Here is a 15,069-nt window from a genome sequence, read left to right on the forward strand (position 1 = left end):
ATTCTATTATCTTTACAAATATGAGAAAATAATTTTTCAATATTTTTTATTAATCTTTTTATAAAATGAAAAGAAACTCCTATGGTCGTTTAAGGAAGGTGGTTATGGCTGGGTGGTTCATGGGGTCTTTTGGTTTTTTGTGTGTGGTTTTTTTTTTTTTTTGGTCTTTAGTTTTTTCTTTTTAACCTTAAGCTTAAGTTGAAACATTCTCAGATGTTTGGGGGAAGAACATCCTCTTAAAATGGGTTGGGGGGGGGTCTGGCTGGTTAGCTTGGTTGTTTAGAGAGCAGCCTTGTAACCAAGGTCAAGGGTTCAGTTCTCCATACTGGCCAGCCACCAAAAAAAAAAAAAATTGGGTCCTTGTGCTTGCCTTTTGGGGAGGCGGTCCTGAGCAGGTGAATCATATGGCATTTATGCATATGTTATATGTGGCCTGCACCCCCCTCTCCCCACTCCCCCCAACCTTTGCTTCTTGGGTTGTGCTTTCCCCTTACTTTGCTACATTTCTATAGTTAAGTTGGTTTTACTTGAATGATTAATGTTTAGGGGAAAAAAATGAAAAACACCCTTAAAATTTGTTTCAACTCCTCCTGCAAATAAAAAAAAAATAAAGTGGCAGATGTAAATGGGTTCTGATCATTGTTACCCTGAGTGTGTATGTGTGTGTGTTGGGGATGGTAGATACTCCCAGAGCAGTTTTGGGAAACCTGAAAGGTAAAATGCCTGTGGGGGCTGTGCCCAGTCTGCTGCTCAACCTCATTCTTCTGAGCCCCACACTCAGTTCGAAGGGAGGCAACTGATTCTCACCCCAGTGGTTTTGCTTTATCCTGCACCTTGGACACCTCAGGAGAACCACTTTTTTTTATTGTGGTGACATGGGCAATGACTTTGGCTTCCTTTGTGGTGGGGCAGGGGTCAAGGAGTGTCCTTTATAGGCTCAGGCTTCTGTGTTCACTGAGCAGGATTATGAGACTGGCCTTAGGTGGGCCCTAACCTTCAGACTCTTGACAGCTCTGGGCTGGACTGTGAGCAGGAGCTTTGTAAGCTTGTAAAGTTTCCCCCTGCCTTCCTGCAAGAAGAATCTGGAGGTGTTTCCTGAAACCAAACTAGGCCCCTGCGGTCCCAAAGCAGGGATCTTTCCTCTCTTTTTTCTGGGGGTGGGGTGCGGGGGTGAGTATGGGGCCAGGGAGGGAAGTGCTTTGCCAGGGAGGAAAGAAAGCAAGAGATTTGAAGTATACTATCCTACTATCCAGCAATGGCTTTGCTCTGACTAGAGCAACCACTGCCTCCACCCAGGGCCCGGCTTAGAGCGGCTGCCGCTTGCTAGGGTGCCCCACCCTGGTATGTGCCTCTCTCCACCTCATACCCTCCAGCTAAAAGCTTGCGAGCAAGGAAAGGGTGGGCCAGGGAAGGCTCTGCAAAGGGGTAGGAGCCTCACCCGGGGTCTAGGATGGGAGAAGTGGGGAAGCAGCTAGACTAGAATTTAGGTGAAATTCAGGTGGGCAGGGAAAAGCCTGTGAGGCAGCTGTGACCGCAGCACAGGCCAGAGACCCTGGAGTCCTCACCCCTGCCTGGATTGAGGCCCGAACCAGCCGAACCGGGCCGCCCCCTCTCCCACACCCACTCCAGCACCTGGAGCCCGACCTATCGGCTCGCGTCTCCGCCTCCTTGGCTTCACAATCCTGCAGCCTGTCCCACCCTAGCCAGGCCCAGTATTCGGCCGCCAGCGGGACCTGCGAAGCTGTGGAGGACGCCATGGGTATGTGCAGAGAATTTTGGGTGGCTCCTCCGTGTAACTGTGTGGAAAGGCTGTGTGGAAAGGGAGAAGCCTACACCACCACCCCACTCCCGCTGTCCTCTACACGGAGCCCGGGCCTCGCCTGGCGCGCCCCCGTGGCCTTTCTGAGCCGCGCCCCGCCCCGTCCTCCCCCAGCAGAGGTCCTGGTCCTGGCCGGATACCGCGCGCAGAAGGACGACGAGCTGAGTCTGGCACCCGGGGACGTGGTCCGGCAGGTGCGCGAGGGGTCCGCCCGGGGCTGGCTGCACGGAGAGCTGGCGGGCCATTACGGCCTCTTCCCCGAGCGGCTGGTGCAGGTGAGGCCGGGCCGGCGGCGGTCTGGGGTCTCGGCGCGCTCCTCCCGGGAGCTGAGAGCCCCTCGCCTTGCCCTCTTTCCTAGGAGATCCCAGAGTCCCTACGGGGCGCCGGGGAGGCGCGGAGACCGCGCTGTGCGCGTCGCCGAGGTGAGCGGGTGGGCGGGGGCAGGTCGGCGGGGCCGCCGCCAGCTCGCGGTGATGGGCGGGGCTCCGGGAGGGGCCGCGGGGTCGTTCTGCGGCCTGTGATTGGTCCTCGAGTACAATGCTCCGCCCGAGGGCGGGGCCTGCCTGGGGGCACTGAGGCGTGAGCTCGCGGTCTGCCCTGCCGCCAGCTCAGCGACTGGGGCACACGGCTCAAGCTGCCTCGCTCTTGTCCGACCCCAGGCCATCCCGCCAAATCTCGGGGCCCCCAAAGATGGTGCAAAGTGAACTTCAGTTACAACCCGGAGCAGGCGGACGAGCTGAAGCTGCAAGCTGGGGAGATTGTGGAAGTGATAAAGGAGGTGAGAGGATTTGGGGACAGATGATGGAGCACGTCTCACGAGTGAGGGTGTGGGCGATGGGAATGGTGAGGGGCGCAGAGATGGGGAAGTGAGGGAGCAAGGGAGGAGGAGGGGGTCCTGAGGCAGAACCAAGGGTGTAGGATTTCTAGTGACCCTTGGGGCAGAACCAGATGCCCCTGCGTCCTCCCCTCCTCCCCAGATTGAGGACGGCTGGTGGCTGGGGAAGAAGAACGGGCAGCTGGGAGCCTTCCCATCCAACTTTGTGGAGTTGCTGGACAGTGGGCCCCCAAGTGAGACCTCAACCATGTGACCCTCTGGGACCAGACTCTGAAATCTTCAATGACCCTCCCAGTGGCATGAGCCTGTGATCCACACATTCTGACCCTGTGACCCCTTTGACCCTCTCCTATGACCTAACCTGTGAATTAGCACCCTCCTAACCTCATTGTCCCCCACCAGGCCTTGGTAACCAAGACATGCCTTCAGTCAGTCCTGATCCCCAGCGGCCTCCCAAGGTAAATTGGGTCAGAGTGGGCATGGCTGTGATGAATTCTTCTTGGGGTGGTTAGAGGCTCATCTTGTTCCTCCCCTACCCTCACTAGCTGAGCAGCTTGTCCTATGACAGCCCTCCAAACTACCTGCGGACAGGTGAGCACCCGAACAAAGTTTCCCCCAACTGTCCCCCCCACCAAGCCACTCTGACTTGGGGGTGGAGGGACCAGCTAAGCTGGTGGGGGAGGGTTGGCTTCAGTGGACTGACCTCTCCTTAGTCTCCCACCCTGAGACCTACAGGGTCCTGTTTGACTACCAGCCCGAGGCCCCAGATGAGTTGGCGCTGCGGAAGGGGGATGTGGTGAAAGTACTGAGGAAGGTATGAGAGGAACCGGGCTGGGAGGGCCAGGGAAGGGGGTGTTGAGAAGGGGTGAGACCCAGGAAAGGAGGTGGGAGTCCTCCCCACTGGAATGTTTCTCTCTCAGACCACAGAGGATAAGGGTTGGTGGGAAGGAGAGTGTCAAGGCAGAAGAGGAGTTTTTCCAGACAACTTTGTTCTTCCACCACCCCCAGTGAGTACAGAGTCAGGCACTCAGGTGGCAGGGGGCAGGCTGTTTTGGACAAAGTAGGGGTTCACAGCGTCCACTGGACCCAGCTGGAGGGGCATGGGGCTCCCTAAAAACAGCAGGTATGGTACTCCCTGGGCCCAGCTGTTGGGTTACCGCTAAATGAGAATGGACCTAGACCTGCGGGGGCTCCTCTTTGGATTCTGATTCTTCTTTTCTGCATAGGTCAAGAAGCTGGTCCCACGGAAAGGGGTATCTCAGGAATCAGGTGGGTGCCCAGAGAGTCTGGGAATGGAGGGTGCTCTCTGGGTTATCTACCAGTCCAGTTGCCCATAAACACCCATAACTCCCTAATGGTCCAGTGTACCCCCATAGGAGCTCCCTCCCCTGTGGATCAAGGGCCTGGTGAGTGTATGAGAATCAGTGTGTGGGTCAGTTTGTGTGTATTAGTGTGTTAATATTTATCTGTGTGTTTTGGGAATGTGACTATCAGTTTTATAGATTTATTTCATTTTGTGAGGAAACGTATGGATCTACAGTTGTCCCCCCTTTTCCATGGGGGATATGGTCCAAGACACCCAGTAACTGCACATAGTACTGAACTCTATATATACTGTCTTTTTTCCTATACATACATACCTACGATAAAGTTCAATTTACAAGTTAGGCACAGTTACAGATTAACAACAACAATAACAATAGAACAATTATAACAATATAATAAAGGGTATGGTGGTCTCTCAAAATATCTTATGGTCCTGTACTCCCTCTTCTTGTGATGATGCGAGATGATGATAAAATGCATTATGTGATGACATAAAGTGAGGCAAATGATGTAGGTAGGCATCTTGACATAGCCTTTAAAATGTATGAATTGGGGCTGGCTGGTTAGCTCACTTGGTTAGAGCGTGGTGTTATAACGTTAAGGTCAAGGGTTTGGATCCCTGTGCCATCCAGCAGCCAAAGGGAAAGAAAAAAACAAACCCTAAAACATATGAATTGTTTATTTCTGGAGTTTTCCATTTAATATTTTCCAACTGTGGTGAAGCGTGGGTAACAAACCACAGAAAGCAAAACCACAGACAAGGGGGGACTACTTTATGTGTCTGAGTATGAGACTGTGTACGTCCACGTGTCTTAGAAGTGTGTTGGTGAGTAGCTCTGTATGTGTGTCTGTGGGGATGTCTTTTTTACTTAACTTTTAATGTAATATTTGACACGTCAAAAATATACATAACATGTATGTTCTAAACATTGTATGTTCTATCACCTGAACCCAAGAACTACAACATTGCCAATAGTTTGTATGCTTCTTCTCTTTTCCATTCTACCACTTTCCCTTTGCAAAAAGTAACCACTATCTTGAACTTTATAATTCCCTTGAATTTTTCGTTTTTGGGGGTTTTTTTTGGCAGCTGGCCAGTACAGGGATGGAACCCTGGACCTTGGTTTTCTCAGCACCATGCTCTAACCAACTGGCCAGCCCCTCCCTTGAATTTTTAAGTTTTCTTACATATGTATGGGTCTAAACAATGTATCACTAAATTTTTGTTGTTGTTGTTTTTGAACTTTATAAAAATGGTAGCATACGTTTATAGTTTTCTGGAACTTGCTGTTTTCAATCAACATTGTTTCTAAGATTCATCCATGTTGTGTATAGATGTAGTTCACTTATTTTTCTCTGCTGTATAATATCCCTTATAGGGAATTTACTGCAATCTGGTCTCCTGATGTTGGACATTTTAGTTGTTTCTAGATTTTTACTCTTACAAATAGAGCTGCCACAGACATTCGTATGCTTTTCTTCTGGTGTACAGATACAATAGTTTCTTTCAGGTATAATCTTAGGAGGGGCATGCTAGATTTTATATTACTTGAATATTCAACTTTTGTGAGATAAAGTCAAATTGACTTTCAAAGTGACTATCCACTTTAACACTCCACCATCACAGTGTATAAGAAAGAGGTCCAGGCAGCCCAGTTAGCTCAGTTGGTTAGAGCGCGGTGCTGATGAATACCAAGGTCCAGAGTTCCATCCTTGTACTGGCCAAAAAAAAAAAAAAAAAAGATTTCATCATTTTTGTGAATCTAGTAGGTTCAAAGTACTGTCTCATTTTCGACTTAACTTGCATGTCCTTGCTTACAAATAATTTGTAGTTTTTTGTATATTCTGAATACCAATCCTTTACAGGTATACATGTTGCCAGTATTTTGTCTCAGTTTGTGGCTTGTCTTCATTGTTTTAAAAATGCTTTTTGATGAACATAAGTTCTTAATTTTAATGCAGTCAAACATATCAATCTTATCCTTAATAGTCAGCAGGTTTAAGAAATCTTTTCCAGCTCCAAGTTCAGAAAGACAATCATGTATATTTTCTGTTAAACTTTTAAAGTGTTGCTTTTCATATTTAAGTGCTTTCATCCATGTAGCGTTGATTCTAATAAGTGATCCAATTATACCTTTTTCCATATAGGCAATCAGTTGTTTCAGCATCATTTGTTATCTTTGCATGTGAGTTTTACACAATTTTAAAAGTTTTATTCCTTGATGCTCCTAGGTACTTCAGAGTTTTCATTTTGTCTTTTTTAAAAAATTAGATATTCCAAGGTTTGATCCCTGTACTGGTCAGCCACCAAAAAAAAAAAAGAAAGAAAGAAAGAAAAGAAAAAAAAATTGTGTTCTTTGATAAAAAATTAGATATTCTTCTGTTTATTGCAGGAATATAGAAATGCATTGATTTTTTTTTTTTTCTTTTTCTTTTTTTGCTGTCTGGTACAGGGATTGAACCCTGGACCTTGATATTATCAGCACCATACTGTAACCAACTGTGCCAGCTGGCTAGCCTAGAAATGCATTGATTTTTGTATATTGATTTTATTGTCAGCCATGGTGCAAAACTGTGATTATTTCCAATAATTTATCTGTAGATTCTTAAAGTTTCCTATGAAGACAGTTATGTCATATGTGAATAATGACAATTAGGCTTCATTCTTTTCACACCTTCTGCTATTTAATTTTCTTGTTTTATTTATAATGACTAGGATCTTCAAAAAGCTTGTGGAAAATAGAATTAAAAGATAATACAGCTCTTTCCATAAACTTTCTGAACACCCTTCGTCTACTATTGAACAGAAGTAGTGATGGTGAACACCATTGTCATGTTATTGATTCTAAAAAAAAAATGCTTCTAGTTTTCTCCTTTAAAAATGATGTTTGAGGGGCCGGCCCGTGGCTCACTTGGGAGCGTGTGGTGCTGATAACACCAAGGCCCTGGGTTCGGATCCCTGTAGAGGGATGGCCGGTTCACTCACTTGGGAGAGCGTGGTGCTGACAACACCAAGTCAAGGGTTAAGATCCCCTTACTGGTCATCTTTTACAAAAAAATTAAATAAATAAATAAATAAATATGATGTTTGCTTAGGTCTTTTGCAGATGTTTTTTTGTCAGGCTAAGTAAGGTCCTTTTGATTTTGACTTTGCTTAGAATTTTTATCAAGAATGGGTGTTGAGTTTTCCCAAATTGTTTATCTGAATTTTCAGAATGATTATATGGGTTTTCTCCTTTAATCTGTCAGTGTGATGAATGACATATGTAGAATTTTTATTTTATTTTTATTTTTAATTTTCTTGTGGCTGGTCAGCGTGGGGATCTGAAGAATTTTTCAACCCACTCTTGCATTCCTGGGATAAATCCGACTTAGTCATGGTTTATTATCTTTTCATATACTGTTAGAATATTTTCCCAATTTTTCTTTTCTTAAGATTTTTGCATTTATTTTTACTATCCTCATCTGGTTATCAGTATTATACTGGCCTCATGAATTAGCTAAAGAATATACATTTTCTTTTCAATTATCTGGTAGGTTTTTTATTTGTTTTTTTTGTCTTATTCGTGACTGGCACTCAGCCAGTGAGTGCACCGGCCATTCCTATATAGGACCCGAACCCGCGGCGGGAGCATCGCTGCACTCCCAGGGCCGCACTCTCCCGAGTGCGCCACGGGCTCGGCCCATCTGGTAGGTTTTTTATAAGATGGGAATCATCTTTCCCTGAAAGCTGGTAAAACTTGCCTGTAAATTTATCTGGCTTGGTTTTTATTTTTTTATTTTTTATTTTCCATTATGGGAAGATTTAAAATGACTTCTTTAATTTATTTAATAGTTATAGAGAAGTCAGGCTAAAATTCTTGAATCAGTTTTGGTGACGTATTTTTTCAATTATTTGTGTAATGTTCATAAAGTTCCCTTATAATCCTATCATCTCAGCCATATCTGAAGTAACAGCCCTTTTTTTCATTTCTAATAAAGTTTATTTTTCCTCTCTTTTATTCATTCTCACCAGAGTTAATATATTCAAATACTTTTTTAAAAGTTTTTTTATTGTACCTTTTAAAAAAATTGAGGTAAAAGCCATATAACATAAAATTACCATCTTCACCATTTTTATTCTAACCTTTCAGTTTTTGTCTTTGGTGATAAATTGTAAATTAAGACTATATTAATCATAATTATTTTACAATATTTTACAGTGGCTCTTTTCCTTTTTTTGTTTTGTTTTTCTTTTTTTCATTGATTTGAAATTTATACACACTATTTTTATATTTTAGTGGTTGCTCTTGAAATTTGCCATGTATATTTAACTTTACAAGTCTAAGTTTAAAGTCTTAACCATTCTCCTGGAAGAATTCCAACTATTATTTGCAACTATTATTGGTGAATTGTCTGTTTCTCCTTTCAATTCTACTAGTGTTTGCTTCATGGATTTTGAGGCTTTGTTGAGACACATATACATTTACAATTGTTATATCTTCCTGATGTATTGACCTTTTAATTGTTATGACCTATTCCTCTGTCTGTAGAAATTTTTCTTTGCTATGTCTGATATTAAAATAGCCACTCAACTCTCTTCCAGGTACTCTTTGTGTGATATAATCTTTTTCTAGCCTTTTACTCTCAACCTATTTGTGTCTTTGAATCTGTTGTTCAGTCTTGTTTACAGCTGGATCCTGTTTATTTTTTTGTTCATTCTGACAATCTCTGCCTTTTAATTGTGGTATTTAGACCAGGGGTCAGCAAATTATAGTCTGTGAGCCACATCTGGCTTGCCAACTTTTTTTTTTGGTAACAGCTTTATTTAAATATCATTTACATACCATACAACTCATTCATTTAAAATACAGTTCAATGGCATTTAGTGTATTCATAGAGTTGTGCAACATCACCACAATCAATTTTAGAACATTTTTATCACCCCTAAAAGAAACTCTCTGCCCTTTAGCCATTACTCTCCAATCTACCCATTCTACCCATCAGCCCTAGACAATCGCTAATCTACTTTGTCTTGATTGATTTGTCTACATTTCATACACATGAAATCATACAATATATAGTCTTTTGTAATGGTTTTCTTTCACTTTGCATAATGTTTTCAAGGTTCACCATTTTGTAGCATATACTGTTCTTTTTATCTTTTTATTCCCCAGTAATCTGTATGAATGCACAAAGTTTTATTTATTCATTCTTTAATTGATGGACATTTGGGTTGTTTCTGCTTTTTGGCTGTTATGCATAATACTGCTATGAACGTTCATGTATAAGTTTTTGTGTGGACATGTTTCCATTTCTCTTGGTTATGTACCCAGGAATGGAATTGCTAGGTCACATGATATGTCTGTGTTTACTTTGGGAGGAACTACCAGACTGTTTTTCAGTGTTGGCTCTATCATTTTATATTCCCACCAGCAGTATATGAGAAATCCAATTTTTCCACATTCACACTGACACTTGTTATCTCTTTATTACAACAATTGTAATGGGTATTATAAAGTGGTATTTCATCCTGCTTTTGATTTGTATTTCTCTGGAGGCTAACGATGTTAGCATTTTTTCATGTGCTTATTGGCTCTTAGTATATCTTCTTTTGGAGAAATGTCTATTTAGATCTGTTGCCCATTTTTTGAGTTATTTTTCTTTTTACTCTTGAGCTGTAGGAGTTCTTTATATATTCTAGATAAAAGTCCCTAATCAGATATACAATTTGCAAATATTTCCTCCCATTCTGTGGGTTTTCTTTTCACTTTCTTGATAGTGTCCTTTGATGCACAAAAGTTCTAAATTTTGATGAATTTAGTTTTTCTTTGGATGGTTGTGCTTTTGGTGTCATATCTATGGAACCAATGCCAAATCCAAGTTTACACTCCAAATCGCGTGAACTGCTTTCAGCCATGGCAGTGATGCTGCCGATCCTCACAATTCTATTGAATGGATTAATTCTATTATCCATGTCTCCTAACATTGCTCTCAAATTTTTCATTCTTTGTTTCACTGTACTTCTAGATTACTGATTCTGTAGCTTTATTGGCTGTGTTTAATGTGCTGTTCAACCTCACAACCTGCCCCATCCTGCCGAACATACACGTGGACCAAGCTGGGGGGGCAGGGATGGGAGAAGCCCTAGGCAAGAACACCATCAAGTATCAACACTTCTCAAATTACCTATGCCTTTGGACAATTTCCAGAGCCCTGAAGTGGTTGTTTTGTAATTTTTATCCAGCTTTATAGTTGTAAAGAGAAGATTTGTCCACCACCTCACTCGACTAGAGCCAAGCCCTGCTTCTATTATCCATTCCTCCTAACATGGCTCTCAAATTTTTCATTCTTTCTTTCACTCTACTCCTAGATTACTGATTCTCTCTCTAGCTTTTTGGCAGTGTTTAATCCCCTGTTCAACCTGTACATGTAATGTAAGTACATGTACATGTAAGTAATAGATTTTCATTGCATTTTTTGCAAGCAAGTTGTTTTTCATCACTAGTAGTTCGGTTTTCTTTTTGCTTGATTGTTTACCACATCTGCCTGTCTATTCTTGATGGTCCCTTGTTGCATGCGCATCCTTAATTTCTTCAAATATTTCTTACATAGCCATGCCATGTTCTCTGCCTCACAGTTCCAATATCTGTTGTGCATTGTGTCTGCTGACTTCCACTCTCAGTGGCCTGCCTTCTCGTGTGTTTTGTGAGCTTTGTTTATGATCTCATAACTTGGTCTTAATCTGTGGGAGTCTTGTAGGCCTTCGTAGGGGAAGACTTCTTCCAGAAAGGATTTGTTTCTACTTCTGCCAGTACCCAGAGGATGCCAACCCAGAGACCACTGTGCCTCCTGAAGAAAGGTGGTGCAAGGGTGGCACTGCTTTGTGGCTACTGAGCTTCGGGCCTGTGGTGAACCAAGGGAACAGAGCCTGGGGACCCCTGCTTGGCATCACAGACCCCAGGCTTAGCAGCCACAGAGCACAGCTGCCTTCTTGCCACCTTTCTGGCCCCAGTTCGTTATTTTGTGGACCTCCCTTATGCCTTTTAAGTCCAGCAATGCCTCAGATTTGTGTCCTAAGCAGATATAATTGCTCTGCAGTGGGAAGGCCCTACAGAGCACCTAATCAGCCATGCTGTAAGTCCTCATATGTGTTACGGTCTGTCAAATGGTCCTCATATGTATTAAGTTAGACCTCACGGCAGGCCTACAAGGTGTATACAGTTGTTGTCCGTGTTTTATGGATTAGGCCACTGGGGCACAGGTTACTTGCCCAAATTCTCATACAACTAGCAAGGAATGGAGCTGGAACGCAAAGCCTGGTGTCTGGCTGTAGAATCCACACCCTTACCCACGGCTGGATTTGTGTATGTGTGTGTGATAATGTGTGTGTGTGAGTAAAGGTCAGTGTGTGTGCACAGGCCAGGGTGGCTGTGTGTCTGCAGATGTGAATGTCACTGTGTGTGGCTGCCTTCATGTGTTCACTCCGATGTCACTTCAGTGTGTCCTTCTCTGACCACCCCACTTAAAATTGTCCACTCCCCTGCTTATTCTTGTCAATAACACTAATTCTCTAGTGCACTCCATATTTTGCTTCTTTTGTTTATGTCTGCTTCCCTAATAGAACGTGAGCTCACTCTGGGTGCTGTGGGAGGGACGCTCTATAGGCAGGATGGGTGAGGCCAAAGCCAGGGGGAAGGCTGTTATAAAAGTCCAGGTGAAAGTGGGGGTGACTTGATCTAGAGTCCTAAGTGGTGGACGTGGTGACAAGTGACTGGATTCAGGATATATTTTGATGGTAGAGTGGACAGGGTTTGCTGATGGTCTAGATGTGCAGCATAAGGAAATAAAAGGAGTCAAGGATGGCTCTTCATTTTGTTGTTTGAGCAAGTGGTTAAATGGGTGAGATGAGGAACACTGGGAAAGCGGCAGATATGGTGGCAAAGGGGTTGCACCTGTTAAATGTGTGGTCCCAGTTAGCTCTCCAAGTGGAAATATGCAGAGGACAGTCGGATTTGAGTCTGGAGTTCAGGGAAGAAGGGGTGAGATCTCCTAGGGAGTAAATGACATAGAGAAGTTGAAGAAGTTTGAAGGCAGATTGGAAAGGAGAAGTTGTTGCCATGGTCCAGGAAAGAGATGAGGATTGGACCAGGCGGTACATGGGCACTAAGCAGTAGACAGGTCTTGGTAAAGTATGGATAAAAACCTGGCAAGATATGGAGTCATCTCCCCCTCAAAGCCTTCCCCGAAAACTTTTTGCTAGGTGTCCCTTTGGGTTGTTTCCACAGTTCCTTGTGCTTATGTGGCGTGAGGGTGGTCAGCTTCCCAGGAGACAGAGTCAAATATGGTTCATTCCTTGTCCATAGTCCCCTGAGCACAGCGCACAACAGGGCCAGTGGTTGGTGGATGGATGGATAGTGACAAACGAACTCCTCTCTTCTAGCTCCTATTAAGGAATCAAAAAAGTTGATGCCCAAAACATCCCTCTCTACAGTCAAGAAGCCAGTGACAACCCCCACTGGGCCCGGCAAAGCCAAGTAAGGAGGAGAGTGGGGTTGGGGGAAGGAGGAGGGAGCAGAGGAAATGCCGCTCTCTGCCCCCACCACCAGGGCCTGATGGGAATATATTCCAGGACATCTTGGACACCCAGCAGGGATGGTCAGAAGCGCCTGTCCCGAGACTCAGGTAAGGGCTGCCTTCCTCCAACGAGGGGAGGACTGGAAGACAGGGATGGTTGTGCTGAGGGACAAAGATGGGGAGAGGCTGAGGTCCAGAGTAGGCTTGGGTGTCTGCTCTCATAGGCACCAATGGCAGCTTCCCCAGTGGGGTTCCGGGCCACGCTGGCAGAAAGCGATCCAAAACCCAGGCTCCCCGGCAACTACGCTCTGCACCCAGTCAGGTGAGAAGCCGGACACGGGACAGTGGGGGTACTGGGCAGAGGCTGGTTCCCAGAGGTATGGTGTGCAAGGGTGAAGGATCCCAGGCCAAGGGGAACCAGACCTGAACCTTCAAGCTCCAGCCCTCAGGGGAGATCTCATCCCCCATCACCACAGGAGGAAGAGCACAGTAGCCCGGCAAAGACCCCTTCTGTGAATAGAACCCCCACTCTGGACAAGAACACCACCTCAGAGAAGACCCTGTCTCCAGACAAGGCCTCCAGCCCAGAGAAGATCCTGGCTCCTGACAAAGCACCCACCCCAGAGAAAATCCCAGCTGTGGAGGACAAGGCCCCCACCCCAGAGAACCCCACCCCAGAGAAGATCCTGACTCCTGACAAAGTGCTCACTCTAGAGAAGACCCTGACTCTGGACAAGGCCTCCACTCCAGAGAGGGTCTTTTCTGTGGATGAGGCCCCTGCCCCAGAAGTACCACCTAAGGATGAGGCCCCTGAATCAAAGGTGCCCCCCCCAGAGGATGAGGCCCCCACCCTAGAACAGGTCTTGTTCCTGTACCAGGTGCTTTCTGAAGAGGTCTGCACCGGAGACAACATTCAATTCTATCACTTTTCTCTGGAGGAAGCCCTGCAGGAGGCCAAGTCCCTTGTGGCCAATGAGGCCCAGTCCCAAGAGGAGGCCCACATGCCAGAGGAACCCCCACTCCAGCCTGATTCCTCAGAGATATGCCTCTGTATGATGAAACACCCCCTAGTTAAGAGAGACAGCTCCCCGTTCCAGTGTGGGTCCGCGTCAGGATCCATGCCTATCCTTGAGAAGGCTTACCCTCAGGAAGAGGAGGCAACTGCGGAAGATGAGACTACCCCCAAAGCAGAGGTGCCCCCCAAGGAGGAGGTGGCTCCCAAAGCAGAGGTGCCCCCCAAAGAGGAGGTGGCTCCCAAAGCAGAGGTGCCCCCCAAAGAGGAGGTGGCTCCCAAAGCAGAGGTGCCCCCCAAAGAGGAGGCACCCCCTGAAGAGGAGGTGGCTCCCAAAGCAGAGGTGCCCCCCAAAGAGGAGGTGGCTCCCAAAGCAGAGGTGCCCCCCAAAGAAGAGTTGGCTCCCAAAGCAGAGGTGCCCCCCAAAGAGGAGGCGCCCTCCAAAGAGGAGGTGGCTTCCAAAGCAGAGGCGCTCCCCAAAGAAGTAGCTCCTGCCCCCCAAATCTCAGATCTTATCAAGCAGATTCCAGATCCCCAAGAGACTCCCAGCCTCCATTCTCTGGTCCTGCAAAATTCCATGGAAAGTAGGGACAGCAGAGTGGACATAATGACGCTGAAGGACGAGGTGGAGTCTCTTAGGAGGGCGCTGGAGCTGATAGGGGAACAGCTGGAGTAAGTGGCAGGGACAGGGAGCGGGTGTGGGAAGGGAAGAGCCCGCCCCACCGCTCACCTGGGTCTGGTGTCCTCAGGAGGAAGCTGACCGACATCTGGGAGGAGCTGAAGAGGGAGAGGGAGAAGCGTCGCTTGCTGGAGGTGGGTGCGGTGTGGGCCACGGCGGGGAGGGGGCCGCGGTCGCCGCTCCCCTAACACCCTGTCCCTCTTAGGTGCAGATGATGCAAAGGACCCCGAAGTCCCCGACCCGGGGCTCCATCCACGCGCAGACGCAGACGAACTGAAGGCCGGCCTGAGAGGGACCGCGGCCCGACCCCGGGGGGACGTCTGGTTCGGGCCACCCACGTCCTTGCACACGACTTTGGGAAACGCAAGAAAGTAAACTCTTGCCTCGTCATCGCCAGCCGTGTGGGCCGGTCCGTGCGGGCGGGCGGGGCGGGCTGCGCGCTCCCGGGCCTCCGCATTCCTGCCGGGCTCTCCCGGGCACATCTGGCCAACATGTGGCTCCCATTACCGTTCCCAAGGCCTGCGCGCGGCTATTTTTATCCACCGGATGGTGTGTGGGGGGGTGTCTCCTTCGGACGCCAGCCCCGCGCCGGAGGAATGGCGGGCAGGAGGGGCCCCTGCGGGGTCGGGCTCTGCCCTCGGGCCCGGATTCCGGAATCCAGCTGCGCGCCGGCGGGGGGCCGGGCAGGCCGTCTCTAGGTCCTCGGGGAGGGGCTCCCGTGCGCCCACTTGAGCGCACCGCGGCTCAGACGTGAACGCCGCATAGTTACACTCTGGACAATAGCTCCTTAGCGTCAAGGTCAGGGTCCGAGGCCTGGGGTGTGTGTGCGTGATCGCAATGGA

General features: G+C 46.9%; 1 protein-coding gene across 1 annotated transcript; it reads left to right on the top strand.

Moving 5' to 3' along the window:
- Nucleotides 1-1,755: 1,755 nt before the first annotated feature.
- SH3D21 (SH3 domain containing 21) lies at nt 1,756-14,630 on the top strand. Its single transcript, XM_063105734.1, has 15 exons — nt 1,756-2,094; nt 2,178-2,235; nt 2,479-2,597; nt 2,797-2,887; nt 3,057-3,112; nt 3,200-3,245; nt 3,368-3,468; nt 3,575-3,661; nt 3,881-3,923; nt 12,403-12,496; nt 12,592-12,644; nt 12,761-12,858; nt 13,013-14,220; nt 14,298-14,361; nt 14,433-14,630. The coding sequence occupies exons 1-15, from the start codon at nt 1,756-1,758 to the stop codon at nt 14,502-14,504; spliced, it is 2,529 nt and encodes an 842-aa protein (XP_062961804.1). The 3' UTR covers nt 14,505-14,630.
- Nucleotides 14,631-15,069: the final 439 nt, after the last annotated feature.

The sequence above is a fragment of the Cynocephalus volans genome, chromosome 8 (assembly GCF_027409185.1).
Source record: "Cynocephalus volans isolate mCynVol1 chromosome 8, mCynVol1.pri, whole genome shotgun sequence".
NCBI classification, from domain to species: Eukaryota; Metazoa; Chordata; class Mammalia; order Dermoptera; family Cynocephalidae; genus Cynocephalus; species Cynocephalus volans.